The 24349-nt window shown below is 44.6% G+C and overlaps 1 protein-coding gene across 2 annotated transcripts; it reads left to right on the top strand.

The window, feature by feature from the left end:
• The first annotated feature begins 547 nt into the window (after nt 1-547).
• On the top strand, nt 548-21397 carry LOC131878053 (sodium-independent sulfate anion transporter-like). Of its 2 annotated transcripts, none has more exons than XM_059223956.1 (11): nt 548-1950; nt 11748-12037; nt 13131-13323; nt 17336-17439; nt 19485-19601; nt 19702-19882; nt 19959-20126; nt 20222-20524; nt 20650-20795; nt 20889-21071; nt 21144-21397. In XM_059223956.1, exons 1-11 carry the CDS (start codon nt 1824-1826, stop codon nt 21303-21305), a joined length of 1974 nt encoding a protein of 657 aa, XP_059079939.1. In that variant the 5' UTR covers nt 548-1823; the 3' UTR covers nt 21306-21397. The 2 variants fall into 2 exon arrangements, with proteins under 2 accessions (XP_059079939.1, XP_059079946.1); XM_059223963.1 differs by lacking the exon at nt 548-1950 and adding an exon at nt 6557-6686.
• Nucleotides 21398-24349: the final 2952 nt, after the last annotated feature.

Genomic DNA, 24349 nt, shown 5'->3' with positions numbered 1-24349 from the left:
CACTGATCTGTCATGAAGTTGTATTCAATCATTTGTCGAATCTAGATTTTGAATTTGGAAGGCGGGGGTATCATTGGTAATTGCATCCTCTCATGTTTTGCCGTACGTGATACTCCTCCGCCCACAACAACAAGGGGGACGATGTAGCCGAGCGATTGTTCATGTTGCCAAATCAGGGCGTTTTTGTTTTATGGGAATCGGATAGGAGTGAAATGACACAATAAACACCAGGGTACCTAGTGGGGACATGCATTAGCTTTGTGTAGTTATTGTTTGTTCATCGGTAGCTTGTACTCTACTAGTTGATATGGGTGTTTCGGTCATTCCCCGTGACAATGAAAGTAGGTTTAAGAGCCCTTCAAAATACTAGCAGTTACCCTTACATGTACATCAGGGATTGAGTGCTTTTGCATTTCGAGGTCGGAAAACACGCAGATCAACACATTAAAGCGAGACAGTTCCAAGTGGATGGTAGTGGGTTTCGATTGGATCGTAGACTCTCTTCCCCCCTGTTACCGCCTGTCTTCTACTTCCAGTGTCCGTGGTCTTCCATATTCAGCAATGGCAGCTCCTCAGTTGAGCGGATGAGTTCAAGAGGAGCAGACGTGCGAGGTTGGCGCTCCTTCAGTTCGAAGCATGTGATTTTTTTTGCCGAGGAAGCAAGACAGTCAACAAGACGTAAAAGCTCGGATTTATGGCCTTGTTGACAATTAGTGTCAAGTGACATCTGTCTATGTACAATTAGATCGAATGTGTCAATGAGCTGAATTGCGAGATTGAGGCCATCAGCTAATGTATACACCAGAGGAGAACGCCCTCCACGATTTTTCCACAAGATCAACCCTCATGCTTTTGGAATGAATACTTGTTTGCTTTAGCGTTCTCGACTCGTCTTTGAGGCAGTGATATCTGGATGTTGTCACGCAGACTCTTGCGGTTTACACCGAGTTCGATGACAGTCGAGTTAAGTCCGTTCAATTCAGAGGAATACGCTGAATAATACGAAGACCTCAAACGACTCCCAACCCCTTTTGGGTCGATATCAAAGGGAAACAATAGTACATCAACATTCCCGTCATTCTTCAATTCTATTGTGTTCACGTCATCCAAGATTGATCAACTTTAGAGGCCACATAAATCACCCTCCACCACCAAGCCGGTTTTTGAGCTAAGAAGGCCATTTTCAGTTGTCCGCATTCATCGAGTTGCAGAATCCACCTTCATGGACTGAAGTGAGTGTTCCTTGCCTTCCCAGAAGAGACAGACATATGGTTCAAATCGTTCTGAGATCTTATCTGAAGAAAGTGTCATCCGTGATTGAATGCAGTATCCAACTTCAAAAAGCCGTTTTCTTTTGAATTTTGGACGCCATAATCTTTCACTCACTCAACCGGTCTCATAGCATCCAACTTGGTCATAGCAGTGGAACAACATCCGAGCTGGAGAAAGCACTCTCGGCATCTAGTCAGTCCTTCATTTTGGAACCGGTGCTGCAAAAAGGGGGAAACGGTGGAACGATCTCAGCTGAGAAGACCTGGCCTGACTTGTTCTCTACTCACTCTGAGCTCACGAAAAGCGTCAGGATAAGCTCAAGAGCTCTACTAGAGGGCGCTTCTTGTCGTTGGCATTGTTTATATTAGAAATCACACTACTTTGGCAAACAAACGTTAACGATCTTGGTAGCAAGCTGCGAGATAAGACCAATGTTCGGATTTTTTCTGAATCACCAGAGTTGATCGAGAACGAGCAACTTCGAGAAAGCCAGGCCTTTGGTAGTCTTGAATCTTGCTCAGAAAGCTGTGGAGTGAAGTGAATTTTCCAAAATGTCTGGCTCTCCTTTGAGTGACAGAAAACCCAATGTGGAGGAACCCCCGGGGGAGCCCACTGAGGACGTGAACCTGCTTCAAACAGTGCCCGAGGGTAAATGTCTGGAGATCATCCCGAAACCAGGTAAGACCAATGTGTCAGCCAGCAGTCAGATGTCTCTTCATCATGTGGTCAATTAGTTGGCATTAATATTGGCGAGGTGTGAGACCTTGCTTGAATTGGCATCACTTATCGATTGTACAGCCTGTATCCAACGTTGAGCTCTAATTTCCAAATACCGATCTAGAGATTGATGATTAGAACACCTCATTTCCCGCTCGATTGGCCATTGTGGCTTTCAATCAAGATCTGGCTGATTTTAAATGGTTGACTGGGTCAAAGCAATGCGAGAAGTGTTGGCCACACGAGATGGATGGGAGATCGCCGTGCCAAGTGAAATCTTCCATTCAAATCGTACATTGTTTTGGAGGAGTTCAGTTTTTTTTCCTCCGTTCGACCGAGGAGTCTTGGTCGGTTGTCTGGTTCGTGATGGTTCGCGATGGGTGGATGAATGGTGGGCAGAAAGGTCAGAAAAACCATCAGCAATTAGCTCGTTGGGCTGAGCTAAAATATAGCAGTGACAAGCGGCTAATGGATGGATATTAATCTTATCCCTTGTTGATTTTTAATTACCTTTCTTGCGACCTATGAGTTCCACGATTTCTCATTGATTATCCTCTGTTCGTTGAGCTTTTATGCGAAGAGACTGTGCTCTGCTAGACTTTTAATGCTGGCCATAGAACCCCGCCCAAAAGTCGTTATATGCTCTTGAAGTCAAAATAAAGGTGTTATCAAAGGTCTGAAATCAAGCTAGACGATATTTCGCAAAGTTAGCACGCTCATGAAACCTTATCTGATGAGCTACAACCGCATGCATTCAAATCATCCTATGGTTGAGGTCCGTTCAACCTTTGCGCTACTTCTTCCACAGATCCCCATTGGTTTGCTGAGGAGGGATTGAAACCATTTGAATTTGTTTCTGTGGTTTCGGGGGGTGATTTCCACTCACACAATGTAGTCAACCTTGATCTTTTCCACGGTTTCTTCCTCCTTGTCTGTGTTGAGAAGGACCAGATCGTTTTGGCTACTAGCTTGCCACCGGGGTCTTCACCGCCACTACTGAACTACTGGCTGGTAGTAAGTACCTCCAACGATTCAGCTCAGTCTTCCTCCACATGTCATGCAATTCTTAGGAGGCATCCGGAAATTAATCCTCATGTTTCCTTGTGCATCATTGGAGGTTTTTCATTTTTATTCTTCGATCTCGGCCCATAATAACACTGAAATAACCGGCGATATCTTGGCCCTGACGGGAAGGGTGTGAAATTAGTATTCGATAACCTCGCCCGGTAGCGACCTACCAAAAAAGTGGAGAAAACAATTTCACACCCAAAGTCGGGTTGACGGTAATTCCATGCCTTAACCGGCATTCATATCGAGCAGGAGTCGGAAAATCCGGACACCAAAAATCATGGACAATTTTCCTGTCAAGCATATCAAGATGGCAGAAAACCCGAGCGAGCCTCCGGTGCGAGTTGCCGTGTTGGAGGAGCTTGAATAGGAACTCTTCATGATGTGTAATTTTGAATGCATGGCTGTTCTTTTTCTTTTTTCCTTCGCTCTTCTCTTTCCTTCAATGGTTGAGGAATTTTCTGGCGCGAAAAAATCCGAGCTGTTTCACGCTTCTGGAAGTGTCGGGGGAAAACTCGACTGATCTTGTCGGATCATTTGCCGTCACAATGGATAGGGTAATGAGGGTGGGAGGGAAAAATACTCAATCCAGCTTGGCTACCTATAATCTGCTTGTGCATTTATTTTAACACCACTCAAGACTTGAGGTCCGGACCTAAGATACCACTTTCCTGCAGATCAGTTTTGGTCACCGTCTTTGAGTGACGGGAAGCTGGCTCCGAATTTGGCCCCGAGCCTGTGGGGGCCTTCCCCAAAATTTGGCAAAAATGCATCCAAGATTGGGATTAAAGTGCGAGATCCCTATCTCTACTTGTTCTCTGAATTTCTGATTGAATTTCTGAAAAATCCAATTCCATTTCTTGCCCGAATTCCTGAGAACAACCAATCGGAATGGCCCACTCATCTCAAGGCATATCTGGTGTGGAACTACTACTTCGTGTGGACGTATGGGCACATACCACCCAGTTGCTTGGTTCTGGGGATGCCTCGATCCCATTCACAGTTCATTAAGCAAACTCATTGGAAACTCTTTCAAATACTGAAAGTAACCGCTTGAGCAGAATGACTAGCCCGATTTTCTGCCGGATTAGCCATGCTTGCGGATAATCTCGATCCCACGTACCTCGAGCTTCCATGTCTTTAAGATTATGATGATCCACGTTTGTCCTCCTCAAAGTTCCTTTTAAATATACCCCTATCTTGAGCTCTGAGTCAAACCTCGGGGTTAGACCTGGAAAAGATAAAAGGGGGGGGGGAGTTAAGTAAAAGACAAAATGATGCCATTTGTATGCTAGACATTCCAACGACAAGTAACATGGTAGTGTGTCACTGCTGGAGCCTGTTTATGCACATCTTAAGTATTTTTCTCGCGAAAATGTCTGAAGCGAAAAGGTGCAACGCCCCCCCCCAGGCTTTTTCATTCATTCTTGAAGGCCTCCACCGGCTTGTCATATTTGGCTGGGTGTTTTAAAATCTTACCTTAATTAGAACGTTAAGGCCGTGCTCGGAGCATCTAGCAAGCATCACCTTAGGTATGAACTCTCATTTTCAGTCAATCTCACACGTATGTACTACGTACATTGCTTCTCTTCATAATTCACTGAACGCTAGACAGAATGAGCGCTGCACACGGTGTGCACCGAATATAGGTGCAATGTATGGGACTGTCCAACTAATGCCTTCGCATTTCACATTCCCAATCCTTCTCCATGACAATAGGTTATTAGCGTTATTTATGGTTCACCAAATTGCCCACTGTCTTAAAGAAATGTGGCCGCACTCCCAAAACCAATCAAGTCAATATTCATTTTTGGTTTCTATCCCGCGATTTCGCGCCTACACAAAAGTGCGAGGAGGGAACCAAATAGAACTGGCCAAAGTTGAATGTACGAGTATTTAGTATTTGACTGGAAGAAAATAATGAACTTGACTCGAGATGGGATTATTTCAGAAGGCTTATATTATCCCTGGGAAAATAATGTGTCTTTGAGGGTGTGAAAGTCGAAAATCATGTCTCCATTAAGCAAAACACTCCTCCGCCCAAAAGAGTCAAAGAGCCTTCTTCACGATCTCTGGAGGTTGGAAGCAGCTCATGAAACATGAAGCGAGGTCCACATCCAGAATGAGAGCAATTGAAGTGCTTTAGAATGTTTTGTCAAGACCCAAGGAGTGCATGCCGCTCACGAGACTGAACTAAAAATATCCGACACTATCCTCCTCCGAGTGCTGTCAACGATTATTTTCTCCTCTCACGGCAGTGGTAATCATCGCTGTCAAGTCCGTCAAAAGCAATTAAGCAGATGTTCAGTGCGAAAAGACGTCGCTTTACCCAACTTGTCACGAATCACGATTGACGCTCTGGGTCTTGGAGGTGGAAAATACTTTCCGTCTGTGGGTACGCACTTACATATGTCTCTGGAAGTGGTAAGCGCATCTATCCACAGATGCTTAATGTGCTCATGTCTCAATATTAGCAAACCCGTGGCTTCAAAAGTGGGAGGCACTGCGTTTTCTTTTCATCTCGTCATCGAGGCCGAATTGCGGACAAAATTGCAGTATCACGCCTCCCAGTGAAAAGCTCCCCATTATTATCTTGTCCTCAAATGAGGAGAAGAGATGTCTCTTTCAAAACTTGAGAGGAGGAAAATTGACCATGAATTGCTATTTTCTAGCTCCCTTTACATTTGTTACTCTTTCCTCGTGGATAATTGTCTTTTTTGAGGGCTTCGGAGAAGCCATGAATGAATTGCTTCATCAAGTTTCGTTCATTGCATCTTGTACAAGTCAATCAAGTCGTCGTTTTTAGCTTGTCATGATCGATTTTATCCAATACTGCCCCCTGGCCAATTTCGACATTGCCAATTTCTCACCCACCAGATGAAATCTCGCATAAATAAAGTATTCCCTTTTGCGCAAGCCAAACGTCTATTATTAAGTCAAACTTGAATTGGACGGACGACCTCGCTAAATCGGAGTTAAAATCGTCTCAAAAAGTGGAGGAGCCTAGGGTGACCCACCGACGAACGAAGGATAGTCATCTTCGTGTGGGTAAGATGCTTCTGATTCTCCAATGTTAATGATGATCTCTCGAGCCTCGATCGCCATATGTACAACGTACTCCTATGTACTCGTACTACAAGCCGGGGCCAAAGTTACAAGTTCTGTAGCAGTCGGCTGTCTTTATAAAGTCATCTTTCTCCCGTCGCCCAAAAAAACGAGATTGCATGATGACTATAATTTGTTGAAGCGGCAGTCACTCTTGACTTCCAATTTTGGGCTTTTGGGAGAGAAGGAAAAACAGACAAAAGAGAGGGCAAGTGTGGAGGAGGATCCTTCGTCCATATTTGGCCCTTAAAATAGTAGTACTACTTAGTGCATTTGCCACTGATCTGATGCGTGGATTTGTGATTCCAAGAAGTCTCGATTTCTTCAGAACTTATTTACCCATGCAGAGGAACGGGATATGGAGTTCGTGCCTCAGAATACAAGTCCTTCAAGTCAGCTTCTCACTCCCATGTATGTACGTATATAGTTATGAAGTACTCTGATGTACGCACTCAGTCATTTAGCTCGGAGAGGCTAGTGAAGAAGACGTTGGCGAAACGAAATCATGTCTTGTGGCCAAAAAGGTGAGTCCAATTTATTGGATGTAGTCCATACCCACACATTATTCTGACCCTGACCAGGACTTGAGGGAAACGAGATCGAGAGAGAAGGTACCAACCAAATCCGGGGTTTGGGTAGAATGGTTTCAGGTCATCCTGACTGTAATGATGATACCCTTGCCTCTGGGATTTGGTTCCCCGGTGATTTGGACGAAAAGTGAAGAAATGAAGTCATTTTCCGAAAAAAGCCCGTCGGCGCGAAATGCTCGATTTCAAAGTCGTCTTTTGTTCTTGGACCATGGTGTACTATATATCTATACAAAAGGTTAATACATCCCCGGGATTATTAAAGTCACCATGACTTCCCGTTTTTTGAGTGTAATCCCAATCTTTCTTGGCCCCGTTGCACAACAACAAAAACCCGTCCCCAGTGTTTGGTTACTGATCTTTATCCGATTCTTCAGCCTCTGACAAAAGCCGAATTGGTCATGGGGTCTTGCTCAAATTCCATCCATGCCTAGCTTCGTACGCTTGTACATACACTTAAGAAGCTGTGCCAAAACTCTCTCGAAACATGTCGCGTTGTTCAACAGATCGGGCATTTGCATTCGAAATTCCCAAGATCTCAAGTTCTTGGCTTCAATTCAGAGACGACTTTGCTTCTTGCACGACCCATGATGACCTGAGCGACTATTTGACACAGTAGGTGGGTGAGTCCGTCCTCTGTCTTCATCGATTCTGGTCCTCTCAACTCTCGGAACGGTTTCTTCACCAAGAACACTCGAAGAGTCCTGGAGTGTCCGAGGAATGTCATCCTTTCAGAATGACAATCAACGAAAGTACTTGCCCGTGTTTGCAAAATCGATCCAGAACTGCGATGACCAACGCTTTGGAAACAAATAGTAGAAGCTACCAACGAGCGTGACCAGAATGAAGATTACGATTTTGCATGCGTTGTAGGAAGGTACACTTGTCCAAGGTCAAAATTACAACATTGAGTACATTTGCCAGTACTGTTCGGATCCATGCTTGTTGAGAGCTCCCTTCGCTTGACCAGTTTCAATCGATTGCTCGCCAACGATAAAGGCAAAAGAAGGAATGGAAGACGATATTTTGCAAGTGACTCGTTACTTTTCGTTCCCAACAGGGTGCCTCAGAGGAAATCATGATCTTGTGACGGGCCGGGTCAAACCGGGTTAATTGCATTTGATTTTTATGACAGACTTTAATTACTTTTATCTGAGATCCAGCTTGCCAAGCGATTCTCACTCTACCACCACAAGTCAGTCAGATCTGAAGAGACTTGAAACGTAAGAGTGATCCATTGGGCTCCGAGAAAGGAACCGATTTAACTCTTGAAGTTAGTTAGTTAGTTGGTCACGACTTTTGCTTCTGGTTTTGAATAGCTCCTCGTCCAAACGCATTCATTCATCAAGCACGGCGCCAAAATTTCATCCATTCACTTAAAAAGCCTGAGATATTGGCGTAATCAGGTCTGGAAATGTGACACGATCCTCCGGAGATCCTTTTCCTTGAAATGAAATGCCGGGATCACGACTAAGCAATACGCAATGCTCATTATGACAAAATTCACATGGCCGTCGTCGTGTCCGATCATTAGTTTCAAAGCCTGGAAAGTCAAAACTGGCATTTAGTTTCCACAACTGACGGGCAGGATTATATATCCAGCAATTAGACGTAAAATACAAGTGGTTCGCCGACTTTGAGAGCTGAGCTGCCATAACTCTTCGTGCTGGTGCCTCAGGTTTTGGGCTTTTTTTCTCTGCACCTTCCTCTTGTTCTTCCGTAACAAGTGTTCGTCGGGTTTCGGATCCACCCTAATGGTGTTTAGCGAAGGGCGTAGACCCTCCAAAGAAGGCTTAATTGTCTTGGCATGGCCTTCCAGTGATTTCAACACTAAAACAATCCTCCTGTAGGATTCGTTGGAGTCGTTTGGCCGGATATTTATTTTTGGTGGGGCGCCATATTTCTGCCACGTTATGGTTCTTCCTTTTTGATATGTCCGTTTAGTCATTATCGGGAAGATTGTACGTTTTACACTGTAGAGGATAGATGTAAAGTTGAAATTGTCAGACCCACCATTGCATTCAGCTCAAGAAAGTTGGATTGCAGGAGTAGTGCCCGTTGGTGTGCCTGTGTGTGTGTATGTGTATGTGTATGTTGGGGAGGGGGGAGAGTATACGATTCTTTCCGCTAATTTGATGAAATGTCAAGATAAAACACTGGGCCGGATGACGGAAAAGTGCCAGTAATCTTCTCGCAGCATGACCTTAAAAGCCCCCTATCTATATCTCTCCCTCGTATGTACGTACATTCTCGTATAAAAATGAATCGCCATGCTATTTTTCTGGAACCCGCGTGATACGTGCGCATCTTTGGGCTCGAGCCCAATAAAAAGTAAGTAAGCAGTCCAAGGAGAGGCTGTAAAACGAAAATCTCGTCATAATCTCGTGGTTCACGAAATGCAATTGCTTTTATGGACATGCCTCTTCGTTTCGTCCATGAGATGAGATGAGTTGTAAACGTTCTCGACAATCTGTGCCTTGATTGGGCTCGTGCTCTTGCGTGCAAATTGATAGTGTAATCAAGAGTCTGCTTTTGAATGGAAATTCATGCGAAATCCTCTGGCCATGTCTAAACATTGGCTGGAGGAATCTCGGGAAGACTCATTTGAATTCATACCCTCCGATAAGGACACAGGACCAAATATGGCGTTGGTAATATAATTTTTGCCCAAATGGTCAGAGACTTTCAAAAGAGAGGGATCATCCACCAAGGCTCTTGGATTGCAATGCCATTTGTGAAGCTCTACAATGGCCTCTTCGAACGGACGGTCGTTGGGTGGGAGGGTGCCTTACAAGGCTCATTGCTAACGGCTGAGGAAAAAAAGAGAGAGAGATTAGATCATCCAATTAAAGTCCTTTGAGATCCTGAAGGCACTCGCGTATAAGGAATCAAATAATCCAATTCTGAGATGCCACTGCAGTTAGTTTGGTGGGCTGGTCGTGGCAAATCTTGGAACTGGGACATTTGTTTACCCTAAAATGGTTGTTGAGAACAGAAATAGCTCTAAACGTATCAAATGATGTCGGTCATGTCTGGGCGGATCAAAATTCAATTACTTTTCTGTCGGATGATGATGGTGGTCGGTGGTGGTAGTTCCACCGGATTGTGTGAGAAGCTCGGAAATGTGTGCCTATGTGTGTGTGTATGTGTGTGCATGGCATGTGATGCCGGACATTATCAAAAAAGCTTTTGACTTGATCTTTTATCTCAACAATGAAACCTGACCAACAGACATGAAATTCAATTTGAACTCTCAACCTCTTGCACGGACAAGCCAGCACCAGGAGGAATTTCAACCCAAGATATGAGCTTCCGAGGCGAAACCCAAAATTTAAAACTTGTTCAAATTGAAGAAGTGCAAAAAGTGACCAAAAAAGACAAAAAAAGAAAAACACGGAAGCCACATGTCTTTAGGGTTGTTTCTTCATATTTCATTTAGAGGCCGGGAGAAGAGTTTTCGGTAGTTGATCTACATGTTCCAGGCACGTCGTCCATAAAACCATAATTCAAATTTTGAACGCTTCGATTTGTGGGTCAGATAACGTCAAAGAGAATAATCGAGCACAGGCCAAGATGTTCAGAGTCGAAGAAGCGTTACAATATAATCAGATGAGAGGGAAAAGTGTAAATTCAAATGGAAATCCGGGACGACGGATGACGACCGACGGATGGAGAAGTTCTCAGTACAACTGTAAGAGCAGGCCTGCTAGTACATAGTACGCTTATTGTGTTCACATCCCAAGGACTGGCATTCCAAGCCTTTAATCGTGCCACAATAATTGTTCAAGCTCGAGGAGGCTTTCAGAGCTCTTTTTGCCTTGAGATATGAATGTCCGAAACCACTTTGTCACCGAGTCGGCTTTTTGCTCGTTCGTGGCTTCAGCGGCAAAAGCAGCCAAGAACAAGTACTATTCTCGTCTTTCCATCTGGCCGGACTCCTGTCACTCTCGCTTGGATTAGAAGCCTGTAAATGTCACCCCGAGATCCATTGTCAGTGGAAAAAGTGTTGATTTAGATAAGAGGGCTTTAATTTGTAGATGGGCTCGAGGATTGCACTTTTAATTGACCAGGGCCAGAACTGGGGTCTAACCACACGACTTGGGTTGGGCGTTGGGTGTATTTTTCCATTTCGATGTTTAGTGACTTAATAAAAAAGGAAGAAAAAAAGGGGGGCAAGTCCTTGTATTACATCTATAAAATTTTACAATGGTTTCGCTTGGTCTGTCTCAAAATCTGAACGTGTTAGCCCCTTCAAACTCTGGACCCTAAGCCATGTTTGGACCTATTGCAAAGGGGAGATTGACTAATTCTCCGTTTTCGAGTTAGATGAATGGCTTTATTTGCTTTAATATGCATCCTAGGGCACTCCTGTCCAAACTATGGCTTCATGCCCGTCAAGTCGCTCTTTACGAGATCAAGATGAAAAGTGAGGAAAGGATGGATGGAGGCAAAAAAGTGACTCGAACCGGCTTTGCCGTTTTCCTGCCTATATACGACCTACTATGTATTGTATATGTATTCATTCCTTGTTCCCGAGATGTAGTTAAGGCGTGGAAATTCGGTGCATTTTACCGCCAAAGTCTCGTGGTGTACCTGTTGGTTCTCTCACTGATTGGAAGTTGGGTACTTTTTCTCGAGCCTGTTCTTTTTTACTGGCAATCAGCCACCAAAGGGTAATTTATGAAGCATGGCTAGGTCCCTATTGCTTCAAGTACCATGTATCATCAATATAGTAGGCACGATAGACCAACGCACCAGGACCAAGGTATGTGTGCGTCTGTGCTTTTTCCATTGTGTGTGCTGAGCTTGTCAGGTTTCGTGAAAATGAAGATCTATCGTCCAATATCTTGACATTCGTTCCGCGTTTACGGCGCGAAATCATTTTGTCCCGAGTCGCCCATTCAAAATTTCTAATGTCACACTTGTTACAAAACCCTCATCCATCTCGCTTCCTTGTTTTGTGCCAATAATGTGTTCTCTCCTCCATTCTGATTGCAGACGACGAAGCTTCTTCATCCTCTGGAATGCAACGGGATCACACGGTGATCCGTGTTCCACATCGAAAACGATCCAGTTTGACGCGGAAAAGGACCAAGCGCTTCTTGGACCAAGGTTGTCGACGCGTGTCTTCCAAAGCGTTTTGGTTCCAGAAATTGCCCTGTTTGGAGTTTGCTCGGAACTATGACTTGAGTTGTCTGGTGGGGGACATGGTGGCAGGTGTGACTGTGGCACTCACCGTGATTCCACAGGGCATTGGTTATGCTCCCTTAGCCGGACTTCCGCTGCAGGTCAGTTCTTATTCATAATTCATAGTACATAGTGTGTAAGTGTGAGCTTGGAAAGAAAATGTCTTAGGAGGCTATGAACATGCCGAACAGTCATCCTCCCTTCCTTCAATAGCCTTCCAATAGCTGGAGGCGAGTCGTACCATTATAGGAATTGGCATTGTAGGTGAGAAGTTGAGAAGATAAAAGGGTTGACTCGCGTTTTTGCAACCATAAAATGGACAATTGTCAGAGAATGTCGAATTTACATTTCGGCACTTAAGCCTCTCGTTCTCGAGCTCCATCCCTCACACTCTACGTATCTAACACAACTAGCATAGTAGTAGTGGTAGTTGCTGTTGTAGTAGGCACGTCTTCCTCTTGCCACTCATTCTACCTTGGGCAATGCTTGAAATGGCCATGAAGAAGGGACTTCAATTAAGACATTCCCTCATCTATGGTACTTGAAAAGTAACCTGTCTTCAAAGGGGCTCAAAAGTTCTCCCCCAAAACGACATATTGGTCGGTCCATTTGCCATGTCAGTTTCGATTTCAGTTTGTTAATGAGAGCAAGCTCCGTTCTCAGACTCAAGAAACGATAAATTTCAATTAAATCCCTGTTATTAATATCGATTCATGCCTAGCATGGCAAGGTGAGCCTAGCGTGATAGAGAGGAAAAAACAAGCCTATGTGGGAGGCCGCCGTAATGAATTTACGCCTTCTCCCTGTCCCTTCTCCTCCCCATCTATTTATTTAATCGATGCGAGTGCTCATGATCGGAACCAACAAAACCGATCACGACCCGAAAAAATCGCTCGTGCATGGAGCGAACTACCACCACCTCTGCCTCATTCGTGCTGAACTAGGCTTTTTATATCAACTGGCAGATTAAATGCTAATGAAAAGGACCCACTGAATATCATTACCCAAAAGGAAAACCTCAGGCTAGCTGGGTGATCGTGCCTGAAGGAATTGAACCCTCAGTAAATTGCTTTATTTCCTCTTCATTGAGCTTTTAACGAAACCACTTGAGGCGTTGACATAGTGGTGAAACCCCTCGGTTTGCCTGGAAGGCTGATTTATTAGGCACTGATTAGTTCGTTTCCTTGATTTTAGTATGGTTTATATGCGGCGATTGTGCCCGCGTTCGTCTATGCGGTTCTGGGTACCTGCAAGGAGTCCAATATCGGCCCCACTGCCGTGAATGCGTTGATGTCTTTTAACTATGCTGGGAACTCGGTGGTCCATGCCGTGGCCTTGGCCTTCTTCTCCGGGATCATTGAAATCCTGGCGGGTTGCTTCAAATTGGGTAAGTTTCACTTGTACTAGAAGAAATTGTTGCAATAATACTCAATACAAATACTGCACGTAGTGTGCAAGACGACGATATCGGGCTGTTCTGCCGTGAAATCTCACATTATCAAGTATCAAATGACCCAAGCGCATTATGCCAAGACACATCAGCCCGAGAAACGATCCATTCCTTCATGCATCCAAGTCTAATTTTGCATAATTCAGAAGTTTCTCCACTTGCTCATGATGATGGAAGTACTACTTATCTGTGTGTTCATGAATAATTTACCATCAATATTCCACCAGCGATCTCGATAGGGGAGAGAGACCATTCGCATACTTTTGAACATCGGGTATTTATGTTCCTCCCCAGCCAAGACCGGTGAAGGTTCCGAGATTTTGGCATCCAACTCATACTTTCAAATGTCCACGTGAACGGATGATCCCCCTTGTCCTCGATCACCTTCAACAAATAGACTTGAAGCCAAGTGTGAGCTTTAAGCCCTGACTAGCTTTGCGTGACTGGATTGCCGATGGAACTTCCATAAAAATGGGTCATCTCCACCGAGCCATAAAAGACCTCAAAAAAAAGAGCTTATTACAAACATTTTTTATTCCATATCCTCCTCCCCATTGTTCAATTGTAGTCCATAAAGATATTTACAGCCCACCATACCGAACGTAGAACATACAATACAAGAAAGAATCGATATTTCTTTGCCTCCCTCGCTTGCTTGATGCTTGATGAGCCATTCTGAAATGGTTAGCCACGGTATCGTCAAACAATCCCAATCACTTGGCAGCACACGGGGTAGAAAAGTGAAAATCGGCCATAAACCCTGACATTTGAGAGTGAAACTCAAATGCACGCAACAACTCCAACAACAACAACAACAACAACAACAACCGCGGCGAAGACGAAGACGACAATCTGCAGTTCGAGTGACCTGTGCAGCAATGAGTTTTCTCGGAGGATGACACAACGCATCCATCAGCCCTCCAAAAAAAAGAGAAAGAAAGGAAATGCAACCAAGACCAAAAATGTCTTTGGAATCCTCCTCTCCTTTCTGGGTTCGTGGTTGGTTCAAGCATTGGTCGTGCTCGTAATCAATTCAAAGCGACAAGTTGGTTCAAAGCCCACGAATGCTAGCAATGCCAAATATGCTGGGGCCATATTGATGTTGAGAGGATCTACCACGTACGTACGGATGTACATAGAGAAAGAGAGAGAAAGGCCGATGGCCAGAACAGGTTCGAGATAGATTGAAGCATTTCGAAGTGGAATTCCTCCTCCACCTCCTCCTCTGTCTCCTCCAAATTCCTGGTGAGGTAAATCCCCAGCATGTTGATCTGATTTCGAAAGAGATAATCGTATTTTTTCATAAATCACGTACCCATTCCAATCGTTTGGGATTTCTTCTGTGGAGAAAGAAGAGACTTTAGAGATGAGGAATCTTTGGTGGTGATGATTAATCGTGGCCATGCCAAGGATTAACGCCTCTTAATCCGCCTTAGGTGATCCATTGTAAGGCCTCGAAAGACGTTTAAAAAAAAGGTACTCTATTCCGGAGAAGAAAAGTATGGTTTTTTCCCTCCATGGTCTTGGCGATCCTCATGCCAGATGGAGCATTTCACTCGCTTAATGGGCAAAATTTCATGGCTCTTTTCACTAATTAGCATTCCCTCCTTTGAATTATGTGGGTTTATCATTAATCCTTGTGGTAACCCTTATATACATCCAACTCGCCAGCCAACGTGCCATTCACCGCCCCATCCATGTGGGTGGTCAACAACCATCATCATCATCGTCCACCACCACGCTTTGAATCTAATCCTTTCATAAATAGGATGCTAGCTTTCTCCCTGATTCGAGAACAAATGTTCGTTTGTAGGCAGCTCCATATCAGGCCTGTCCTGTCAAGCCGAAATATATTGGTCCCGCATTAATGCGATTTCCTTAACACCGGCCAATAGACATTTTAGAGGCCTATGTAACAGGTGAGGGGAGTGAAAAATCGATCATTCCCCCCTTATTTGCCGGTGAAGGTCATTGGGAGAGGAGTCAGGGCTAGCTGTGATGGCCCATCTTTCTAGCCTTTTCAAGGGATGGTGCGGGGGTGTTTTTTCATGGAGGAGAGGGGATGCTTGTGCCCATCGCTCAAAGATTGTCAGACTCGTAAGATCTCGCACTGAATGTCTTGAAGGTGCAACTAGCTTGGGCCAATGCCAATATTTATATTCCACAAAGGAAGTCGTAAACCTCTTGGTTAGGTTGTGGTGTGTGTTTATTCTCGTGGTTTTGTCCAAAATGGACTCGATGGTTAGCTAGCCTCTTGGCGAAGATAGAGAAGGAGGAAGTAGAGGTTGGAAGTTGTAAGTTGAAAATCGTCGGAATAGAACCAAGAGATCCTGGGAAGCAAACGAACTCGTCGATTTGGATTCTCGTGCGTAATTTTTTTTTCACATGAGGCTCAAGTTTGAACATCATTGAGAGAGAATTTTGCTCGTCATAACCGTTCTTAATGATGTTGAGAACGCTATGATTTGAAAACCATTAGTCGAGTTGGTTTGGCATCATTTCAAGTGCAGTAATGTCGTCAAGGGGATCATCATGATCTCCGGTGCCCATATAAAACATGCACAAATGACGATGAACTTCTTCGACAACGAACTTCGGATTCCTCGTTTGGAAGTGAGTCTGGCTCTTGATGGGGGATTCTTTCTTCATACGTACATACATATTTGTACCTATACATGGATGGTGTCATCAAAAGCACCCTGCCACTTTCACCATGTCCGTATCATTATTATTGTTGTTGTTGTTGTTGTCGTTATTATGTTTTTGTGTGTTTGACGTTTGATTTTTCATAGAACTCAAGGAAATGGGTGGCAAATCAGGTCAAAGTTCGTTCCCATTCTTCCCAAGTCAGCCTGGGAAACCGAGCCCATCTCTCTCCTTCTCTGTCTCCCTCTCCCTCTCATCTGATGATCTCTTTGGGCCTCGCAATGGGCCTCTCTCTCTCTCTCTTTCTTCCTAATAATTCTGTCAAACGAGATCAGACGAGCTCCTAATTATCCCCGACCAAATCTAGATGACGGAGTTCCCCTCCACCACGACCACTCGAGCACCCTCCTCCAAAGACCAATCTACTGTACAGTAATAGAGAGAACCGGAATTGGGCCCACGATGAGGGGAAACTTGGCCCCTAAAATCTGATTTCAAATTAAAGAAATCAGCGTCATTCTCGGCCGTTCGCACCATCCGTCAAGTCATTATCGAATTAAAACGCGAGGTCGTTTTCTTAGTCAAACCACCTCGTACAAACCTGCAGTGGACTGGAGTGGTCTGTCTTCTTGGCAAGATGGATAATGATGATGTCGTGACCAAAGTCACTACTTCAGAGACTTCATTTCTATTGCAGTTTCACTTGTAGAGCGATTTAATCGATCAATTGATTGCATTGGCCTGATTAGAAACGAGGAGATCAAAGCTGTCAATGAAGCGGGACTGCCTGTACGTATGGTTGACTGGACTTTGTCTTCGTGGTGAACTGGGTTCACACCACCTCATCCCCTGAGGGTGTCTCCGTTCTTGATCAGTCTTGTCTTTGATCTCGACATGCAATCCGTGCGTCCAAGTCCCGATGAGAAAAGGTCCGGTCCTAATCTATTGTTGAAGGACCAGTAAAAGCCTCCATTCCATGCGAAGTTCATAGCTCCAGCCACAATAGAATGAAGAGGCTTTTTTACTGAACAATTCAAGATGGCGTGCGGAAATCTCCGTCAATTTAGAAGCTTTTTCCATCTTCAAATTGACATCCAGGTTTCTTTGAGCGAAAAGTGCGACGAATGGCTCTGTGAGCATTGACGTTGCAATCATGAAAATGCACTTTCAGTTAAAGCCCGGGAAGCGCAGGATGACGTGCATCGTATTAAATGAATCTATATATTTCATTTTGCCTCTTTTTACATAGCGAGCGAATGACCATTTCTTTCATTGTTAAGGTTTCCCTTTATTTCTCTTGCAGGCTTCCTCGTTCACTTCATCTCCTCTCCCGTGATCTCAGCCTTTACGTCGGCCGTGTCGATTCAAGTGGCCACTAGTCAAGTTAAAGGCCTGTTGGGCCTACAGGTAGGTCTCAAGCCCTCTCTCCGGCTAACATGAATGGATGAAAAGAAACTCGTTTCGTTTTCAAGTCGCAATCAAGATACGATAAGTAACGCACTGAATGCAAAAAAAGACACTAAATACAACTCGATTGGAGGTAAGTTGGGGGATGACAACGACAAGGCTGGAATCTTCATCATCATTATCATCCGCTTCATCCTTGGTCATGCGATGGCAAAGATGCTAAAGTGGCAGTAATTGGGCAGGTGTGTCGCTTTTGACATTGAAAGTTTGGACCAGGACTTGGTTGGTTGGCTTCATTATTTTGGTATCTGATTGGGTCTGGGATGCCAAATCTCTCGGGCTCTCAATCAATAGGTACGTACTGCCAAAGAGCCAGTAATCGGCTGATGGTACAATACCCTCTGTCACAGAGATGACTATATGTATATACAGTACATGCGATTCGGAAACACCTTTCCTTTCGTGCGTCGACGGGCAAATGGCTCCTCTCTAGTGCTCTCTTTGCTTGGGCACCATCTATACGACCCAAATATGATGCTGATGTCCACATGGTTGGAAATCCAAGACTCCTTGGACAAATAGACTTGTCACTCCTTTTAAGGAGTTCCCATTTATAAACGTATTCATAGCCTTGATGCAAGTCATTTTTTATTCACCATTTCCCTGCCTATTAGAGCATTGGAGAGTGCCAATCTCTTCTTGGCCGCTAACGGCCAAATAGCGAGCACAAAAAGCACCTGATGATGTGACAGCTAGAAAATGAACCTGAAGTGAACCTCCAATGGTCGATTGGGATGAGACTTTGATAGTGGACAATGATTTATTGGCACCTCTTAAAGCCAGAGCCTCGATTTGAATAACCAGTTAGGAAAGGACCCTCGTTTTCATTCGAGATACTGATAAAGAGCACCGCTCATTGGTTGGCAGTCTGTCAGCATGTTAACTCAATTCCGAGTTCAATTATCTTGGGTGATAAATGCTACTCTCGGTTCATGAGAGAGTGTTCTTCGGAAAAACTGGGCACATCTCACTCAGCCTCTTGTTTCTCAATCAAGAGAAAGAGTTACGACTTTTGGCAAATACCAGCGCAAATTAGACTGCTCAAATGTAGCACTTACCAAAATGGTACGATTGCTCTTTTCTCCTACCGTGAATGTAGTACTTTGTCCAATTGCACACCACTAGCACTGCATATGTGGACTCACTCGGAAATGGGCACACGGCCGTCGCCGTGAACAAGAGGAACTCTATTTATAATAGTGATTTATAACCGTGATAAATTTCCCTGGCATTACGTTCAAAACCCTCTCGCTCCAGTAGTTTGGTACTTGGTTTCGCCAAGGAGGATGAGATGCAAGTCAAACTCAAGCAAAACGACATCTCATTCCCCCGCGTCAGAACGTTTCGTCGCTCGCAGCATCGGAGCCATCTGAGCTACATACGAAATACGAACTCTGCCATGCTTGCCAGCAATGGCAATTGGGGAGATTGGCCTGAAGAGTCGCTTAGGAAAATTTGATCCCTTCAGGCATTGTTGGGTTCTCTGTCTTCCTCCGTTCTTGGTTTCGCTCGTATCTCAGAGCACTGCCCGCCTGCCTGGTTGCCTGGTTGCCTGGTTGCCAATGGGTCTGGCTCGCCGCCCAAATAACAATGGTGGACAATTACACCTCGTTTTGATTGAGATGTTTTATGTCGTATTAGCTTCCCTGGGAATCATCAAGGGGCTCAACAGAGCTGTGGAGCCTCTTAGTCGAGAGGTGGTTGGTTAGCTTTGAAAAGGCGATGGTGATTGCCTCGCTTGCAGACATCACAATGGAGCTCGGGATTAGAATTGAGCTCATGCTAAATAATGTACTTGGGACTGGAGGCGAGAAAATCCAAGAGAAGCGTGAAGTCGATTATGTCCTAATCAAGGATTGACTTAGAGCCCGGAGATTTATGTTGGGCGCTTTGTCGCCAAAGATTGGACTTGCATGTTTCATAGGGCCAATTTGTGTCGGACATCCCTATCAGTGAATGCAATCGTGTCGGTTAATCTCTTCCAGATCTCGAGTCGAGGATTTATCAATACTTGGATTGGAGTGTTCCAGAACATGGACCGTGTCAGACCGTGCGATGCAGCTCTGGGATTCACCTGCATTGGTATTCTACTCTTCCTCCGAGTAAGTCCAGCCAGTTTCGGGTCTCGAGTCTCGACTCATCTCATCAGATCGCATAGAGGATCTCTCTAACGATTTTGGGGCTGTTCTTGGGGGTTTTCAGAAAGTGAAAGACACTCATTGGTGCGAAGGGCCCGACCCCGAGACGATTCGAGCCCGATTCTTCGCCAAGTTTAAGTGGATGATCTCGATCTCCCGGAACTGTGTCATCGTCATTCTGTCGGCCGTCATTGCCTATGTTCTCACCGAAGTCTATGAAATGAAAGACGTACTCATCTTGACAGGTGCGAACTGACATTGAGTGCGCCAATCAATTGAGGCGAAAGGTTCAACCACTCGGATTTATTGATCTCATTTCAGGCGAAGTCGTGCCTGGATTGCCTTCGATCCAGTTGCCCTGGCAAATCCCGACTCAAAACCAGACGATCGTAACACCCGCAGAGCTTGTCAGTGACCTCGGGATCGGTATTATCATGGTGCCAATCGTGTCATTCCTCCAACATTTAGCCATTGCCAAATTCTATGCCTGTAAGCCATGCAATGTGCACAACATGCATTCAAATGCATGCACAACATCCAGTCATTGATCATTATTTTCTAAAATTTTTTTTTTTTTGCTCCAGCCGGAAACAAGGCGGTAGATGCTTCCCAGGAAATGGTGGCGTTGGGCGTGTCTCAGTTTTTGGGCTCGTTCGTCGGTTCATTGCCAGTCACGTCGGCCTTTAGTCGCTCGGCCGTGAACAGTTCCAGTGGTGTGCGAACCACGTTCGGTGGGATTCTCACCGGGATCATCGTTTTGATGACTTGCTCGTTCCTCACGCCCCATTTCGGATATATTCCCAAGTCGGCATTGTCCGCTGTCATCATTTCTGCTGTGATTTTCATTGTCGACATCGAGATCCTATTGCCGATTTGGCGGTCTAAAAGTAAGTGCACCGGTGGATTTTTTGGGGGGTGATTGAGGAGGTCGAGCGTCTCCAAAGACCATTAAGCTTGACCTTTGTGATATTGTGACTAATTCCTGGCACTTTTTCTCCTTCGCTTTTTCCAGAAATTGATCTTGTCCCGTTTTGCTTGACCTTTTTCCTGGGTCTCTTTGTTCGCGTGGAAGTGGGGATGATTGTGGGCACTCTTGTTCACCTGTCAATGCTTATCTTTACAGCCAGTCGACCTAAGGTCACCGTTAAAGAGGGACAGGTAACGAGGCACACCGAGGGCCAAGAGAGCGAAACGACTTCCCCGCCCCCCTTTTAAATGCATTGTTCTTCAACTTCCTCGGCGTCTTTTCAGATCGACAATATTCCCTATATCTTGGTAACCCCGGATCGAGGCCTGTTCTTCCCCTCCGTGGATGAAATCCGGACCAAGATCCTCGAAATTGTTCAGAACAATCAATCTAATGAGACTCATCTGCTGACCCCAATTATCATGGACATGAGCCAAGTTCGAGAAATGGACTACACGGCTGCTTCGGTAAGGTTCATTTTGGTTGGATCCCGAGCCAGTTTCTCGCCATAGAAGTGACCGTTTTTGACCCATTTTCAGGGGATTCGTGGCTTGACGAAAAGTCTGAAGAAATCCGGTCAGCACGTCTACTTTTGTTGCGTTGATGAGAGCATTGAGGAGATTTTGCAAGGGGTCGACTCCTCTTTGTTCTTGGCGTATGTCAATCTCCAGGACGCTGAACAAAAGATCCGAGGCTCCTAAGCGATCTGCTATTCACAAACTACGAGGCTGTGAACTTGTAATTCTTTTGCACGGGCATTATTAGTTCAAATAAAGATATCACTGTTAAGGTTTGCCTCGACTAATGCTTTTACCTGGATGACCATTCATCCGCTAGCTCGCCTACAAATACAAATTGAGACGTTGTCCAGGTTCATGGGAATCGTAAATACACAACACGAGCATCCAATTTAGTTTATGCTAATCTTGCTGGAGTTTTCTCTCGAAGACACAGCAACAATCACTGTTTTCTCGCCCCAAGAACCCCATTCCGTTTCATCCATCCATAAAACTTGGCTGTCTGCAGACCTATTTGAGAGTTCCTTGCATTTTGTTGGACCAATTAAAGTCGGCCAAAGTCTAAAATGGATTGCCACCATCCGCCCCTGACAACTCACTTTTCTGTAGGGTTGAAACATTCCCAAGTTCCCTTTGGTTTTGTTCGGGATTTTTGGGAAGTTTGGGCTAGAGCGCTTTTTTTTTCTATGTCCATAACTAAGCTAGACTTCATCATAGTTAATAGGACCCAATCCAGCCATGTAGATGTCCGTTTCTAGCTAGTAGTCACTAGGCTGGCTTTGAATTATGACATCATTGAAAGGGAGAATTTATACGTTAGACCTTGATGAGAGGAACATCATCATTTTCTTCGTTCTCTCTGGGAGAAAAAAATGACTCCTCAAGCTCATCGTGGTTCTAAGTAGAATGCATTAATGAGCTGGAGGATTTCAAGTGTCTGATCCAGGGAAACCATTGCCTGATCTACCCAAGGCATGTACGGATTTTGTGTTTTTATGCTCCGTGGGATTGGATTTCCTCATTGGACAATCATCAACATTCAACAATCCCAGAACTTCTCGACCCCAGCGCTTAATAGGCACTTTGCCTCATTACAGTCCCATCTCTTGCTGGTTTATAAATGAATCTCGAATGGATCTGAATGGTCTCTTGGTTGTCGACGAAGATGACGACGACCAAAGGAAGAAAGGGGATGGATGCTCAATGTGATTCGCAAAACCATTCAAGTCACTCTCTGCCTTGGCTACTTGAAGTCCCAAACGTTCTCTCTTGAAAAGACCCCCTGGGGGTTGTCTTACGAGCGTTATGCTTCTGAAATGTCATGTTTCAAGACAGGGGCATGAAAAAAGTAACCGTTAACGGGAATTGTCCTGCTCTGCGACACATGGTCAGTACGTGGGGTTTACCCACAATCTCGAATGTGGCGACAAAGCCTCTCTCTCACCCAGAAGAACAGTGTGCATCTCAAGAAAGGGAAAAAGCAAAGGTTTAATTTTGTTTAGAAATTTCAACAAGGCAGCAAGCATTTTTATGATAGGAGGGATTCCTAATTTGATGAGCGACATAATGCCGTATAAGGCAAAGTGACTTTCCTTGTTCAAGACGGTCCCAAATGGACGAGGGCCATTTCGACCTTTACATATGTACGGGTACCAAAAAGCATTCACAATGGCCAGAGCTACTCCAAAAATGGACTGACAGGCAAGAGGACAACATTGATGGCCAATTTTTTTTGCATTTCTACCTCAATGAAATCTTTTTTTTCATACATGCGATGAATCTCATGAAATCATTTAGCTTACTTGGGACTGCACTTGGAGAGTGTGGGTTCCATTTCCCCGAAGATTAATTGAACTAGGTAATTCGTGCCTCTTCGTCCCCTGTATGGACGTTTACGAAGCCACTAACCATTTTTTCCCGGTCTGTAGTGTTCACTTTCTCGCTCTTTCTCCCTGACACTTGGGAAAGATGGACGGCATTTCTTTATCGGACACGATGCATTCAAGCAATAAATTCATTGACTTTTCTGGGTCTCTGGTTCTTTCCTCCAACCAGGCAGTCCCCATTCAGTTCGTCTCCTTTCGATCCATTATCGTTCAAAGAGCGGAAAAAGGGCTCTGCTAACAAAGAAATGCCGAAAAAGTGAGCATATTTCACCCTGACCGAGACTCCCCTCTTCATCTCTCCATTGTTGTGTGAGTTTGAACGGGATGAATACGAGCAGGCTTTAAGTGGACAGGGTGCGGCAGAAGTTTTGCAACTATCGCCAAAGTTGAGATAAGTTGACTCCGTTTACCTGAATGACTTCACAAGGAATGGAGGTGGTTCGGTTCAGTGGTTTACTATGATCGCAACGAGATTCGACAGCAATCGTGACTACCCCATGAAAAATGATGCTGTTTCGTCTTAATGCATGGTGAAGTACTCAATGCAGTCACTCATGGTCCGTGAACTGCTCTCCATGGGGATCTCGGTCTTAGCCCTTGTTGGACGAGTGTGGCGCTATAGCCCTCTATCAGATCAAACCAATCAAGTATCCCAGATGTTTCAATTCCAATATGAATGCCGTGGAACCAATCTCCGATCTATCTATCTATCTGTCTGTCCTCCCATATTTGGACCTTGAAATGAGAGTTCGAATGAGCGAGAACGAAAGGTGATATGAAGCCACAACCCTTGCTCGCCGCTCGACGTTGAAATGAAGTTATATCGTAAATTCCTTCATCACTATAAAAGTAACACTATAACACGGCATGACTGTCGTCGTTCGTTCTTCGTAATGTTCTCAACGATATGAAGCCAACCGGGTTCTCATCCAATCGCAGAGGCTCAAATGCCTCTTTGCTTTTCGCTCACATTTTGGCATGAACATCCTTAAACGGGGCGAAGAAGCATAATTTTGTTTAAATCTATATTCGTGCTGTTAAATGGATGTGACAAACCCAAAAGCGAAAATGATAGCTGTAAGCAGAGAACTCTTTCCAGTTTCTTGTGTTGGGGTAAAATTCTGAGTCTGAGTGTTAAAAAATGAAGGCCAGAGGTTCCATAGAAAACGAAGCAAATGATGTCAATGATTGCGAGTGTTCAGTTTCTTCAAATAAACACTTTCGGACAATTCATTTTAAACCATGTTTTCACCTTCATACCGTTTTTTTTGGTCGAAAATCATCTAAATCATTTCATTTTCATTTTTACGCCTGTATAGAGATTTATCAAAAATTTGACAT

The sequence above is a fragment of the Tigriopus californicus genome, chromosome 1 (genome assembly GCF_007210705.1).
Source record: "Tigriopus californicus strain San Diego chromosome 1, Tcal_SD_v2.1, whole genome shotgun sequence".
Classification (NCBI taxonomy): domain Eukaryota; kingdom Metazoa; phylum Arthropoda; class Copepoda; order Harpacticoida; family Harpacticidae; genus Tigriopus; species Tigriopus californicus.
The sequence above is the reverse complement of the archived record's forward strand: the minus strand, read 5'-3'. Positions and strand labels throughout refer to the sequence as shown.

What these genes read in the sequence shown, in the direction of transcription:
- LOC131878053 (XM_059223956.1), top strand. Translation starts at nt 1,824, where the DNA reads ATGTCTGGCTCTCCTTTGAGTGACAGAAAACCCAATGTGGAGGAACCC. An exon ending in AAGGCCTGTTGGGCCTACAG is followed by an intron (nt 17,440 to 19,484) that starts GTAGGTCTCAAG and finishes AATCTCTTCCAG; the next exon opens with ATCTCGAGTCGAGGATTTAT. An exon ending in TGGACTACACGGCTGCTTCG is followed by an intron (nt 21,072 to 21,143) that starts GTAAGGTTCATT and finishes ACCCATTTTCAG; the next exon opens with GGGATTCGTGGCTTGACGAA.